The sequence below is a fragment of the Copadichromis virginalis genome, linkage group LG6, assembly GCF_057382275.1.
Source record: "Copadichromis virginalis isolate Kocher_CV1m ecotype Utaka linkage group LG6, C_Virginalis_male_GT1.1, whole genome shotgun sequence".
NCBI classification, from domain to species: domain Eukaryota; kingdom Metazoa; phylum Chordata; class Actinopteri; order Cichliformes; family Cichlidae; genus Copadichromis; species Copadichromis virginalis.
This window is the reverse complement of record NC_140623.1, coordinates 23,646,141-23,660,672: the sequence shown is the minus strand read 5'-3', so window position 1 is coordinate 23,660,672 and position 14,532 is coordinate 23,646,141. Positions and strand designations below refer to the sequence as shown.

The 14,532-nt window shown below is 39.5% G+C and overlaps 1 protein-coding gene across 3 annotated transcripts; it reads left to right on the top strand.

The window, feature by feature from the left end:
* Positions 1-402: 402 nt before the first annotated feature.
* On the top strand, positions 403-8,691 carry LOC146707804 (serine/threonine-protein kinase pim-2-like). Of its 3 annotated transcripts, none has more exons than XM_085459314.1 (10): positions 403-645; positions 3,269-3,511; positions 6,312-6,554; positions 6,689-6,823; positions 6,941-7,035; positions 7,177-7,224; positions 7,328-7,546; positions 7,650-7,830; positions 7,917-8,087; positions 8,185-8,691. In XM_085459314.1, the coding sequence occupies exons 1-10, from the start codon at positions 417-419 to the stop codon at positions 8,274-8,276; spliced, it is 1,656 nt and encodes a 551-aa protein (XP_085315440.1). In that variant the 5' UTR covers positions 403-416; the 3' UTR covers positions 8,277-8,691. The 3 variants fall into 3 exon arrangements, with proteins under 3 accessions (XP_085315440.1, XP_085315441.1, XP_085315442.1); XM_085459315.1 differs by lacking the exon at positions 403-645 and adding an exon at positions 2,455-2,629; XM_085459316.1 differs by lacking the exons at positions 403-645; positions 3,269-3,511 and adding an exon at positions 5,484-5,660.
* Positions 8,692-14,532: the final 5,841 nt, after the last annotated feature.

Genomic DNA, 14,532 nt, shown 5'->3' with positions numbered 1-14,532 from the left:
TTAATAAAAAGTGTCTTTTTTTTTTTCAAAATAGCTGATCTGTTCTATGCCAACATCTGCGAAAAAAATATAATTCTATAAAGGTGGTCTATATAGTGTGTATACCCATATGACTGAAGAAGAATTAGTTGAAATCTTTATTTCTTTATTTAAATCTTTATTTCAAATCTTTATTATTAGTTTATTCTTGGACTCAGCAGTAAAAACAGATCAACAAGTGTCATGAAGATCTAAGTCTTAGTAGACCTAGTATGGACTCGTGTTGCTCTGTTTTTTATCAAAAGGATAAACTTGTTATTATAATTTAACCAATACTTCCTAAAATGGCATCAAAATCCTTCCAGTCCTGATGTCGAGCACTCTTTTTCACTACTGTGTTGTTGTTGTTGTTGTTGTTTATAGACTCTAAGAGCAGGATGGCTAAAAGAAAGGCCAGTCCTGAAAAGAAGACCCCCGTAAAAAGAGGGAGGGTCACTGAGCAGGCTGCTCCTTCCACCAGCTCAGATACACACCAGGTCAAAGCAGTGAAGCGTAAGGCCCAGCAAGATGGAGCGGGCACAACCAGTGCACCGAAGAAGATTAAACTTGCTGAGCCTACGAGTGAAGACAGGGAGCAAGCGTCTTCCTCCGTGGACACTGGTAAAGGTAGGCTAATTAGTTGAGTGAGGGGTAGATTAAGTGCACAGCTGGTTGCTCGGTTTAAGATATTAGTGTTTGGGAGATATTTTTCTGTTGTACAGTTCATTTGCTGTTATGGAGTTCTTGTTACTGATGAAAAAAAGTGTATTTTTTGTTTCAAAATAGCTGATCTGCTCTATGCCAACATCTGCGAACAAATATAATTCTATAAAGTTGGTCTATATAGTGTGTAACTGTTGATATAGAGCAGGGGTGCTCAATACGTCGATCGCGATCGACCAGTCGATCGCAAAGGTAGTATTGGTAGATCGCATGGCATTAAAAAAATAGATGCCAGCCTATCATCCATCCCGTCACTTGATTGATACAGGGAAGCCAGTCAGATGACATCAGATTTTTTCTGACGCTTAGGTCGCTGCGCATGCGCAAACAGTGGCGCGAAGTGTAGTAAAACTGACAAGCTAGTCAGCGAGTTAACTCCAATTTTTAGCTCTCGGTTTTTTCTCTTAAACCTGGCCGTCAGCAGCTACTGTCCGGACTATGCATCCCTGGCTGATTCAATTCAGTGCAAGTCATCAGAGTAAACTCAGGTAATGACAAAAAATTTACATAGTTAATTGTGTTGTGAAATATTGGATATTGCGGTTATGCATGTATATACATTGTAGATATAAAGAATCCTCAATATATTTATAAATAAGTATATGTTTTGGATTTTTGTAGTGGGTAGATCATTTTGACTTGGTCATTTTATAAGTAGCTCACATGCGGAAAAAGTGCGACCACCCCTGATATAGAGCATAGGTGTCAAACTCTGGCCCACGGGCCAAATTTGGCCCGCAGACTAATTACATTTGGCCTGCGAAGCCATACCAAATTACTATCAGAGCTGGCCTACTGGTATTATACAGCTAATATATATATTGTCTAGTATTAGGCTTTGCTTGTTCCATATTCAGTTTTTCAGCAAAACGTTTTTGAGTCTATAAGAAAAGATTCATTCTTATATCTGGAGCAATAAATATATTTCAATAAATATTACTGTTAGCCCGCGACTTTGTTCCAGTTTTGAATTTTGGCCCACTGTGTATTTGAGTTTGACACCCCTGATATAGAGCGTTATTTAATTTATTGCTAATGCAATCATATGGCACGTTGACTTCTAAGGAAATTTTAGATGGCACTTATCATCAGAAAGGTTGCTGACTCCTGGGTTAGACCGTCATATTAATTTTTTTTTTTTAACTTTTTTAAGAACGCATTTTAACATTGGACTCAAAAATAAATAAATCCCCCCCTAACAAAAAAGGCTCTTCAAGTGCCAAATTGCTTTATATTTCTTCACTAAATATACGGCCGCAAGTAGGGCTGACATGGGCCCCAGGTTTGATGTGTTCTGCCGTAAACTGGACAAACCAACATAAGGATGGAAGCCACTGTGGGACTTTTTCAGTAAGTTGAGCATGTGTTTTATAAGTTAATCAGTAAATTAACACCAATAGCTAGTTAACCCATAGCTATTCACACAAATGAATAGCTATGGGAAAGGTGATACAACCTCAAAAACGTGGTTGTCTCTAGATTTAAAAAGAGAAATAAGGTCCAGTAGTTACACTATATAAAAAAATAAATGCACAATTTAAAAAACAAAATTTATAGGTAGGTATATCGACTTCTCATTAAATTATATGAATTATTATGGCTTTGTCTGCCATAGTGTTTTTCTTTAAACTACTTAGGAACACTTTTACTGGCAGTCGGTGATGTCACTGAAAGGCAAGGTTCTGTTGCCATAGTCTCCTGAGTTTATTTTGAAAACTAACTTACGGAACTCGCTTAAACAGCTTAGGAAAGACAAGCGCACACATTTGAAGAAGTATTCCCTCATCACGGTGACATTTTCACTTTTAAACGGTCTCAAAAATTAACATGAAAAAGGAAACGAGAAAAAATACAAATTCAGGAGATAAGAAAGATCCAGGAGATCAAAGTAAGTAAACAAATACATCAAATCTGGGTAAAATCCCTCAAATAACAGAATCTACTTTTCTAAAAATGTTGACAGTCTGTGTATAAAATGAAACATTTGAATCCTACCCATATGGAAAAGATATATATAAATCTTATAAAGTTTGTATCTGTCTTGTGTGAAACTTGTATGTTTTGGATACTTACTAAAACAATATATGAAAGTAATGAGAAAGTGGCCACTTTCACGAGTAAATCATATAAGCCTGATATGATTCACTGTATGAAGTAGGCCACATCTTACGCAAGTCTTTTATAAATTTGTACCATTTCTTTTCCATATGGGTATGTTTGACTGAAAACAACATAATTACAACACGTCTAATCAAAGAAAGGTTAATGGGGCACTTTGTCTTTTGGTAAAATAATGTGACAAGTTTATTCTTGGACTCAGCAGTAAAAACAGATCAACAAGTGTCATGAAGATCTAAGTCTTAGTAGACCTAGTATGGACTCGTGTTGCTCTGTTTTTATCAAAAGGATAAACTTGTTATTATAATTTAACCAATACTTCCTAAAATGGCATCAAAATCCTTCCGGTCCTGATGTCGAGCACTCTTTTTCACTACTGTGTTGTTGTTGTTGTTGTTGTTGTTTATAGACTCTAAGAGCAGGATGGCTAAAAGAAAGGCCAGTCCTGAAAAGAAGACCCCCGTAAAAAGAAGGAGGGTCACTGAGCAGGCTGCTCCTTCCACCAGCTCAGATACACACCAGGTCAAAGCAGTGAAGCGTAAGGCCCAGCAAGATGGAGCGGGCACAACCAGTGCACCGAAGAAGATTAAACTTGCTGAGCCTACGAGTGAAGACAGGGAGCAAGCGTCTTCCTCCGTGGACACTGGTAAAGGTAGGCTAATTAGTTGAGTGAGGGGTAGATTAAGTGCACAGCTGGTTGCTCGGTTTAAGATATTAGTGTTTGGGAGATACTTTTCTGTTGTACAGTTCATTTGCTGTTATGGAGTTCTTGTTACTGATGAAAAAAAAGTGTATTTTTTGTTTCAAAATAGCTGATCTGCTGTATGCCAACATCTGCGAACAAATATAATTCTATAAAGTTGGTCTATATAGTGTGTAACTGTTGATATAGAGCGTTATTAAATTTATTGCTAATGCAATCATATGGCACGTTGACTTCTAAGGAAATTTTAGATGGCACTTATCATCAGAAAGGTTGCTGACTCCTGGGTTAGACCTTCATATTAATTTTTTTTTTTAAACTTTTTTAAGAACGCATTTTAACATTGGACTCAAAAATAAATAAATCCCCCGCTAACAAAAAAGGCTCTTCAAGTGCCAAATTGCTTTATATTTCTTCACTTAAATATACGGCCGCAAGTAGGGCTGACATGGGCCCCAGGTTTGATGTGTTCTGCCGTAAACTGGACAAACCAACATAAGGATGGAAGCCACTGTGGGACTTTTTCAGTAAGTTGAGCATGTGTTTTATAAGTTAATCAGTAAATTAACACCAATAGCTAGTTAACCCATAGCTATTCACACAAATGAATAGCTATGGGAAAGGTGATACAACCTCAAAAACGTGGTTGTCTCTAGATTTAAAAAGAGAAATAAGGTCCAGTAGTTACACTATATAAAAAAATAAATGCACAATTTAAAAAACAAAATTTATAGGTAGGTATATCGACTTCTCATTAAATTATATGAATTATTATGGCTTTGTCTGCCATAGTGTTTTTCTTTAAACTACTTAGGAGCACTTTTACTGGCAGTCGGTGATGTCACTGAAAGGCAAGGTTCTGATGCCATAGTCTCCTGAGTAGGGATGGGTACCAGTGTCCGGTGCCATGATGGCACCGGTTCTGACATAAACGGTAGTAACCAGACCGAAAAGCAGCGCACATTTCGGTGCTTTATTTCGGTGCTTTTTTTTCCTGAGCTGTGATAAACTTCTAGCCAATCATTTTACGTTTCCGAGGATAGTAGGCGGGTCCAGGTACGTGCGTTCTTTTAGAGCAGAGCTACAGATTAAAAATGTCCAAGGCGAAGCGGTCAAAAGTCTGGCTGTACTTCACAGCAAAATATGCAAACTCAGCAGCCTGCAACAAGTGCTTTAAGCTGATACTGTGATACTGTCAAAGGAGGTAACACCTCGAATCCGACGAAACACCTAGCGACGCATAGCGTTTTTTTAAAGCCGAGAAATGCGCCGTATTTGATAGCTTGCTGCGAGACCTCACACCGAGCACATCTACTGCGGGTGGGTTGCCTGTTATGCAACATCCCCCAAAAACACGAAGAGGAGAGTCCTGGCCCCTAGCCCTGCCAGTGTAGCAGAAATGATGACGGATGATGATGCAGCAGCAGCCGTTCTTCTCCGCGTGAGTAGCTTAATGTTGTTCGTGTGTAATTTACGTTGAGTAGGCTAACCACGTTATTACATTAATGCATGTAAGGTGAACTAGCAAACATCATCATAGCTACATGCGGCTGTCCTCTTGTTTGATGGCAGATACTCGCTTCACCCTGGCCAAAAAGGCTAAAAAGACCCAAGAAAAAGTGGAAAACAGTTAAACATGAGAGGTTTAGGACAAAGTTTGTGTTTTTTCCATTGATTAAGCACTGCTTCCAGCCAAGAGTGATGCCATATATGCCCCATAGCTGCAGAAAAGGCTAACATTGTTATCTTTTTACAAAAAACAGCTGAACATGAGAGGTTTTTGGACCAATTTTGTGCTCTCCATTCTTTAAGCACCGGTTTGAGCACCGTTTGAGCACCGGCACCGTTTCAAAAGTACCGGTTTGGCACCGGTATCGGATAAAACCGAAACGATACCCATCCCTACTCCTGAGTTTATTTTGAAAGCTCACTTACGGAACTCGCTTAAACAGCTTAGGAAAGACAAGCGCACACATTTGAAGAAGTATTCCCTCATCACGGTGACATTTTCCATTTTACAAGGTCTCAAAAATTAACATGAAAAAGGAAACGAGAAAAAATACAAATTCAGGAGAAAAGAAAGATCCAGGAGATCAAAGTAAGTAAACAAATACATCAAATCTGGGTAAAATCCCTCAAATAACAGAATCTACTTTTCTAAAAATGTTGACAGTCTGTGTATAAAATGAAACATTTGAATCCTACCCATATGGAAAAGATATATATAAATCTTATAAAGTTTGTATCTGTCTTGTGTGAAACTTGTATGTTTTGGATACTTACTAAAACAATATATGAAAGTAATGAGAAAGTGGCCACTTTCATGAGTAAATCATATAAGCCTGATATGATTCACTGTATGAAGTAGGCCACATCTTATGCAAGTCTTTTATAAATTTGTACCATTTCTTTTCCATATGGGTATGTTTGACTGAAAACAACATAATTACAACACGTCTAATCAAAGAAAGGTTAATGGGGCACTTTGTCTTTTGGTAAAATAATGTGACAAGTTTATTCTTGGACTCAGCAGTAAAAACAGATCAACAAGTGTCATGAAGATCTAAGTCTTAGTAGACCTAGTATGGACTCGTGTTGCTCTGTTTTTATCAAAAGGATAAACTTGTTATTATAATTTAACCAATACTTCCTAAAATGGCATCAAAATCCTTCCAGTCCTGATGTCGAGCACTCTTTTTCACTACTGTGTTGTTGTTGTTGTTGTTGTTGTTGTTGTTGTTGTTTATAGACTCTAAGAGCAGGATGGCTAAAAGAAAGGCCAGTCCTGAAAAGAAGACACCTGTAAAAAGAGGGAGGGTCACTGAGCAGGCTGCTCCTTCCACCAGCTCAGATACACACCAGGTCAAAGCAGTGAAGCGTAAGGCCCAGCAAGATGGAGCGGGCACAACCAGTGCACCGAAGAAGATTAAACTTGCTGAGCCTACGAGTGAAGACAGGGAGCAAGCGTCTTCCTCCGTGGACACTGGTAAAGGTAGGCTAATTAGTTGAGTGAGGGGTAGATTAAGTGCACAGCTGGTTGCTCGGTTTAAGATATTAGTGTTTGGGAGATATTTGTGTGTATGATCTAATACGCTGATGTGCTTTTGCTGTTTTCCACATCTGCAGACTGCAGTCAAAACACAAAGGGGTGCACAAAAAATGGCAGAAACAAGTCTGCGGGAGACAGCAAAGAGTCACCCAAGAAAAAGAAAAAGGACAAAACCAAAAACGTTGTCCAAAATCCAGCAGCCGACCAGCAACGTAAGTAGCAAGCAGCTTGGCTTTTATACTCAGGTGAAGAGCAAAATGAACATTTAGGGTACAGCAGAGAGTAATTTGTGTCACAGCTGTAGTAAAACAACATTTGGGTCTTTTCAGGGGAATACCAAGCCAGATATGTGCAGGAGCACCATCTAGGAAATGGCGGCTGTGGAGCAGTGTTTGCTGGCTACAGGATAACAGATCATTTCCCAGTAAGTGTTCAGATGGTGGGAGTAAGACAGGCAGTAATGCAGATAATGGATAATATCGTCAGCTGAGCATTAAAGGTGCCGTTTTACACCTTTAATGATGTCATACTGAGGAAATGCTCACCAATGCTCTGTGTCTTTTAGGTAGCCATCAAACATGTTCCCAAGAACAGAATCCCCATCAAAGTGACGGTAAGTGTGCAACACTTGAACTGTTTTTACATTCCTGGACTGAGTGCAGCGTTCACCTGTGAAACATCTGTTCCTCATCATCCACTTTGTTGTAATATATCAGGATGAAAACAGGAAGGAAGTCTCAGTGGAAGTGGCCATTTTGCTGAAGCTTGCAGCTGAAGCAGATGGATCAGTGGGAACGTCGGCTCCTGTGTCTCTGTTGGACTGGTTTGACTTTGGCACAGAGCTGATCCTGGTGCAGGAGAGACCTGTCCCCGCGGTGGACCTGTTTGAATACATAAGAGAAAATGGAGGATGTTTACCAGAAGGAAAGGCCAAGGTAAGTTGACTGGAAGAGCCTTAGACTGTACAGCACTGAAAGCACAGAGTATCAGAGAAGCATCAACCTGTTGACTCATTACTGTCTTTTTCATCTTTTCCAGGTCATTCTGAAGCAACTGGTTGATGCAGCAAAGGACCTGGAAGAGAAAGACATCTTTCACCGGGACATCAAGAGTGAGAACATTCTGATTGAGACCGGCTCAGATGTGCCTCGAGTTCGTATCATTGACTTTGGCCTGAGCTGCTTTGCTACGGAGCAATCGCAGTTCTGCTTCTTCTATGGTAACATATTCAGCTCCTGCTCTTCACAGATGTAGCAATTTGTGCCTTTTGTTTTAGAAGAAATTGTAATTGTGTCTGTTTATTAGGTACACCTATCCACAGCCCTCCCGAATGTTACTGGGGCAAAAAATACAGGCCTGGACCCACCACGGTGTGGCAAATGGGAGTGGTGCTGTACGAAGCGCTTCATGTGGGGGACTTTAATATCATGACGTTCATTAAAAACGAACTGAAATTCAACGAGCATCTGTCCCCACGTAAGAAAACATCACACTTCAAGATTCACTGATGGCTTGGATCACTGGAACTATCATCTTCATCTTTTCTCTCCTTTCTTTCTTTCTTTCTTTCCAGACTGCCGGAATTTCCTGGATGCGTGTTTAACCGATGTCCCGGAGAAGCGCCCAACGCTGGGGGACCTCCAGCGTCACCCCTGGCTCAGATAAACCCATCTCTCACACACACACATTTCATATATTATCATATAAGTGTGATACGTGACCTAACTTTCTTTTTTTGTCTTTCTTTCATTTTTTTGGTTTTTTTTAACAGGAAAAGGTTGTTTTTTGGGTTTTTTTGGCCAATTCTAAATTTTGCTATCCTGAAATTCCTGTAACCCCCCCAGCCATCCCAGGAAAGGGGATCTCTCTTTGAATTGGCTTTCCCGAGGTTTCTTCCCATCATTCTGGCCCCCCGGGGAGTTTTTCCTCGTCTTCATAGAGAGCTTGGGCTGGGTCAGGAGCTTCATCAAAATTGGCCTTATTTGATTAGGTTAATGTAATAAAATTACGTTGATGTAATCAAAATTAGTAAAAATCAAAAGATTTAACTTAAACTTCCATTAAAACTTGTTTAACTCAACTTTGCTGAGAATACTCTTTCATTACCATGTCAAGGATTGTTTTTTACTCATGATGCATTTTGACAAGTAAGAAAACTGAAAACTCAATCAGGTTAAAGTATGCACAACGAAAGTCACACTGTCACTGCTCTGAAGACTTGCATCTGTTGCCCTAACCTCTAATGCGTCTCAACAGATTTCCTGGATCTAACAGAGGTTGCAACAGTTTTTCCTTCCCACTGTTGCTGATTGTTTGCTCATAGTGGGCTCTCTGATTGGTGGGATTCATTTTCTAATAGTATAGGGTCTCTGCCTTCCAATGTAAAGTGCCTCTAGACAACAGATGTGACTTGTTGCTATAGTTAAGGTTGAATTGAATCATTAATGTCCATTCAGTAGTGAAAATTTTATATTTCTTAATAGGGGTGGGTTTTGATGATCGATTTATCGATTAAAATCGATTCTGGCTTGGATAACGTGATATCGATTCATTAAAACCTGAATCGATTTTTAAATAGAAATTTATTTTGCCCGAAACGCCAGAATCTCAGGTTAAACCTCACAAAATTTCTACAACCACCAAACCGCTAAAACAGTAAATGAGAGCAGGTACACGGATTCTGCACAAAGATGTAAACACAAAACGCGGACCCGACGGATCAGAATCACTGAGATGTGGCTTTCTCACCCGCCGGCACGTACGCTTAGCTGTGTCTCTAATCAAACCTCTGTAACTTTGCTCTGCTTCACTTCGTTTTTGACTGCACAATATTTTTAATGTCATCTGCTATAAAAACCCAGACCAAGTCTCGCAAGCGTCAGCTTTCTTTTTATAGATATAAAAATATAGATATGTACTGATAAGTGATCAGAATTATAATATTTCTGACTGTCTGAGGCAAAATTTCCCTGATTCAAATCGAATCGAAACAAATCAAATCGTGGATCGAATCGATTCGGGACCTTGTGAATCGGAATCGAATCGATTCTAGAAATCAGTGACGATACCCAGCCATATTTCTTAATATCCATCTATACTCAATGTGAATTCCATAAATTTAATAGAGCTGTTTGACTGATCACCTAATGTGTGACAAAAGAATCCACTGTGATGCTAATGACCGTCTGCGCTCTCTTACCTGTCTGTAAAAGTTGGCCTTGTCTCTCTCACTCTGCCTTCTCTCACTCGTTTCCCAGTCCAGTCACGCCTCTCTCCTCTGTTGCAGAAGTTCCAGCCCGTGCTCTTCCTGTGTTCCACATGCCCGACTGTTTCTCTGCCCCCTGGTTTCCCACGTCACCTGTGCAGAGTTTCTGTTAATGACCGTGCTCCTGTTTAAGTTGATTCCTCTCATGAATAAATCTTGTAAATATTTCAAGTGATTGAGTCTGCTCTTAGGTCCAACTGCACTCTCATTTCCAGTTTGTGACATGGGCTTTTCTTTCTTTCCTTTGCATTATTGTCAGGTCTTTACCTTTCAATATAAAGTGCATAGGAGGCAAACGTTGTTGTGATGTTGGCGCTACATTAATAAAAGTGACTTGAAATTGAATAAGTGCAAGAAGACACAGCTGAGCTCAATCTAAATAATAGAGCAATTGAAAATAAAACTAAAGGCAAAGTACAAGAGACAAAAAACTGAAAACAGAAACTGAACTAATTACACACAGAGACAAGAGACTAACACTCAACTAGTCATAGAAACACAGGGGAGGTTACAGCTAATCAAAACACACCGAAATATCAAATTCAAAGAATTCTTCCCCTCAACCACAACCGCTCACAGCAGATGGCTGCCCCTCTCTGAGCAAGACATGTCCGTCAATGCACATATTAAACAAATATGTAGGACTGCTTTCTTCCATTTGGGCAACATCTCTAAAATTAGAAATATCCTGTCTCAGAGTGACGCTGAACTAGTTCATGCATTTATTACTTCTAGGCTGGACTACTGTAATTCATTACTATCAGGAAGTCCTAGAAACTCCCTGAAAAGCCTTCAGTTATCCAAAATGCTGCAGCAAGAGTCCTGACAGGGACTAGAAAGAGAGAGCAGATTTCTCCTGTATTGGCTTCCCTGCATTGGCTCCCTGTTAAATCTAGAATTGAATTCAAAATCCTGCTCCTCACATTCAAGGTCTTAAATAATCAGCCCTTATCTTATCTTAATGACCTTGTAGTGCCATATCACCCTATTAGAGCACTTTGCTCTCGCACTCCAGGCCTACTTGTTGTTCTTAGAGTATTTAAAAGTAGAATGGGAGGCAGAGCCTTCAGTTTTCAGGCCCCTCTTCTGTGGAACCAGCTTCCAGTTTGGATTCGGGAGACAGACACTATCTCTACTTTTAAGATTAGGCTTAAAACTTTCCTTTTTGCTAAAGCATATAGTTAGGGCTGGACCAGGTGACCCTGAATCCTCCCTTTGTTATGCTGCAATAGACATAGGCTGCTGGGGATTCCCATGATGCATTGAGTTTTTCCTTTCTAGTCACCTTTCTCACTCACTATGTGTTAATGTGATATAATTTGAAGCATGCGCGGTAACGATATATATCGTGATATATTCTTTTCCACAACGTATTTTCCACGCTATAAAGCACACTTAAAATCCTTTCATTTTCTCAAAAATCGAGAGTGCGCCTTATGTATGAATTCTGGTTGTGCTTACTGACCTCGAACCGATTTGGGCGTGCAGAGATCTGTTAAATTATTGTAGTTTACAGTGATTGGAATATCTATGCTACACCTCTGTGTTTGCATTTTGCAACAGCATGTAGACAATTTTTAAAATGCAGGGCGAGTCGCCGTTTTGCCTTTTTTTTTTTTCCAGGAAATGGTAGTAAATAGACAAAATATTCTGTCTGCACACAGACCAGACTGCAGGTCTGTAGCTTCTAATATCGTAATACTTGCCAATTTTCATGCATTGTGCAGAAGAGGGACTCAAAGTCGAAACCACTGTTCCTGTCTTACGTTTGAAGTAGTCACAGAGGACAAGTACTTCTACAATGTTAGTACTTATAGTAATTGCAGGTAAGGCTTTGATTTCTGGATCTTTTATAGCATCCTGTAACGTTCATGAACACTATGCTAAATGCAGCATGCTCACATGATGGAGTCTGGAGTATGGCTTAGCACTAGAGCTTGCTTTGGTGTACCAATGTACCGCATATCTGAATGTTAAACAGTGTTCACCATAATGATGCCATCAGAATGGTCCAGCAGAAAATTAATTTACTTTGTTATTTCATTTAAAAAAAATCTAATCATCAACATTATGCTTGGTTTCTGCTACAAAAACAGGTGAGTATTTAATATTCTTATTACTAAATCTTATGACTTAATTTTACTTGTAAAAATATGTCAGTACAGTTCAGGTGAATGGACACAGTGACCTTTTGGGACTGGACTGGACCCCCAGGGCATGTGCAAAACCCCTATGCTAATGATATAGTTTCCCTGGTTCCTTTGACAGAAAACGTACTGGATTTCTAATATCAGTCATATCACCACTAAATAAAGAAAATGGCAATTTCAGGCAATTTTAGACATCAATTAAAGCAAATCAAAGCAAAAATATACAAAAATATAACAAAACAACCAACCAACAAAAAAACAAAGACACGGAAACTAGAAGTACAAAATTATAACTAACTTCAGTGAGTGTTCGCGAGAGTACTCTGGCATCCAGAGTCGAAAGAAATGCATGAAGTTAGTCTAATTGATCATTCATCATGTGAGTGTGATTGGTTGTCTGTCTCTTTGTGTTAGCCCTGATTGATTGGTGACCTGCACACAGTACACCCTTCCTCTTGCCCTGTGGCAGCTGGGATAGTCCAACGCTGGAGGTTGCTGCTTGGACAAAGTACATAATAACAAATATGTGCACGTTATGTTTCAAGCAAATTTGCAAAATTAAATGTGCAAAATTTTTGTATTCAAATTTTAAAAATATGAATCATTTTCAGGTAGGATTAAAAACAAACAAAAAAAACCTTTGAAGGTCCCCAAAGTCATTGATCCTGTGAAAATACTGAGCATGAGTGGAAAATCTGAAGCCAATTCCAAAATCAAAGTAAAATCATTGTTAAACCCCTGAAGAAGTCATCGTTCCTTGTAAACAAGTGTTTTAATTCCTCTGTTCATCCCTTTTCTAATTATGGAAAACATGTCTGTCATGCAGTAAAAGTGCAGTTGACTTATCTGATCTTGTTTTATCTCTCATGTGGAAGCTACACATTCAGTTCACCACCAGCAGGACGATTTTCAAACGGTGTGTTTTGAAATCTGAATTCAAAGATCAAAAGCGTGTTCCCATCGAGGGGACTGGGCAGATCATCAATGGTTAGAGGCAACTACTGACCTCGTGTCCAATCCAGTCTGTCAGCTGTCAAATGAAAACCATTCCTTCTTTAAAGTACTCTCTCTGCACATTATACCTATAGTGTGTAAACCACTTTTTCATTGCAATCACAAGAACATTGTGTTTGAACCTCATCGGGAAAAGTGGGGGCTTTTGTTAGCAGGCTTGTCACGTTATCTATTCAGGACAGTAACACATCAGGCTGCCTGCATTTGTTCTTGTGGTATGGATTTTGTTTGGATTTGTTGCTGTCCAGGGTCCTGCTTCAATCCTCGCCACGAGGAAGCTGCAGAGCAAGGCAAGTAGGTAAAGAAATATATAGGACGTGAGGTGCAGGATGAAGCAGATTATTTGAAAGGTATGCTGCCTGCTGTGAAATATATATGAAGGCTTTGAAAGCATAGATCCATGTCAAGGCTGTGCACATATTTACAGCACTTTTTTTCTCTTACTGAGCACTCAAAGAGCCTCTGCATTCCTCATTCACATGTTCACACACATATTTATACCACACTTTAATCGCTGCACTTTATCATGCACAAACTTACACTTTTGGTGCAGAAAACTAAATGTTTAATAAAAACATAGGACAAAATATATTAAATGTATTCACTTGTTCTTCACTTTTTCCACATTGTGTCATGTTACAACCTTATTCCAAAAAGGATGACATTAATTTATTCATCTCAAAATCCTACACACAATACCAGATAACAATGAAAGTTAACAAATTCTTTAAAACCAAAAACCAAAGATGTAACATGTACAAAAGTATTCACAGCCTTTGTCATGACACGTTTTCCCCTGATCACTACATGATAGGGGTCCAACTGCATTACTTTCAGTTGATTGGGCAAAGTTAAAGTTGACACGTCATGTCAGAACACAAACCAGGCCAGGGAATTGTCCAGCAACTGAGACAGGATTATATCAATGCACAGATCTGATAGATACATACAGAAAAAGATACAGAAAAAAATCTGTAGCATTGTCCCAGTGAGCACAGTGCCCTCCATCATTTGGTAAAGGAAGAAGTTTGAAACCAGCAGGACTATTCCTGTAGCCTGCTGCCAGGCCAATCTGAGCAATCAGGACAGAAGGCCCTTAGTCAGGGAGGTGACCAAGAACCCACTGGCCACTCTGACAGAGCTCTAGTGTGGCTCTGTGGAAAGAAGTGAAAGTTCTAGAAGGACAGCCATTTCTGCAGCACTACACCAATCAGGCCTGTATGATAGAGTGGCCAAACAGAAGCCACTTTTCAGTAAAAGTCACATGACAGCCCATCTGCAGTTTGCCAAACAAAAATTCTCTGGTCTCATGTCTGGAGGAAACCAGGCACTGCTCATCACCTGGCAAATACCATCCCCAGAGTGAAGCATGGTGGAGGCAGTATCAATTCTATAGCGATGTTTTTTCAGCATCAACAGGCAGACTAGTCAGGTTAGAGGGAAAGATGAACGCAGCAATGTAAAGAAACATCCTTGATGATAACCTGCCACA

Coding starts and splice junctions, on each gene's coding strand:
- LOC146707804 (XM_085459314.1), top strand. CDS start 417: ATGGCTAAAAGAAAGGCCAGTCCTGAAAAGAAGACCCCCGTAAAAAGA. Junction 3,512..6,311: donor CTCCGTGGACACTGGTAAAG/GTAGGCTAATTA, acceptor TGTTGTTTATAG/ACTCTAAGAGCAGGATGGCT. Junction 7,036..7,176: donor GGATAACAGATCATTTCCCA/GTAAGTGTTCAG, acceptor TGTGTCTTTTAG/GTAGCCATCAAACATGTTCC.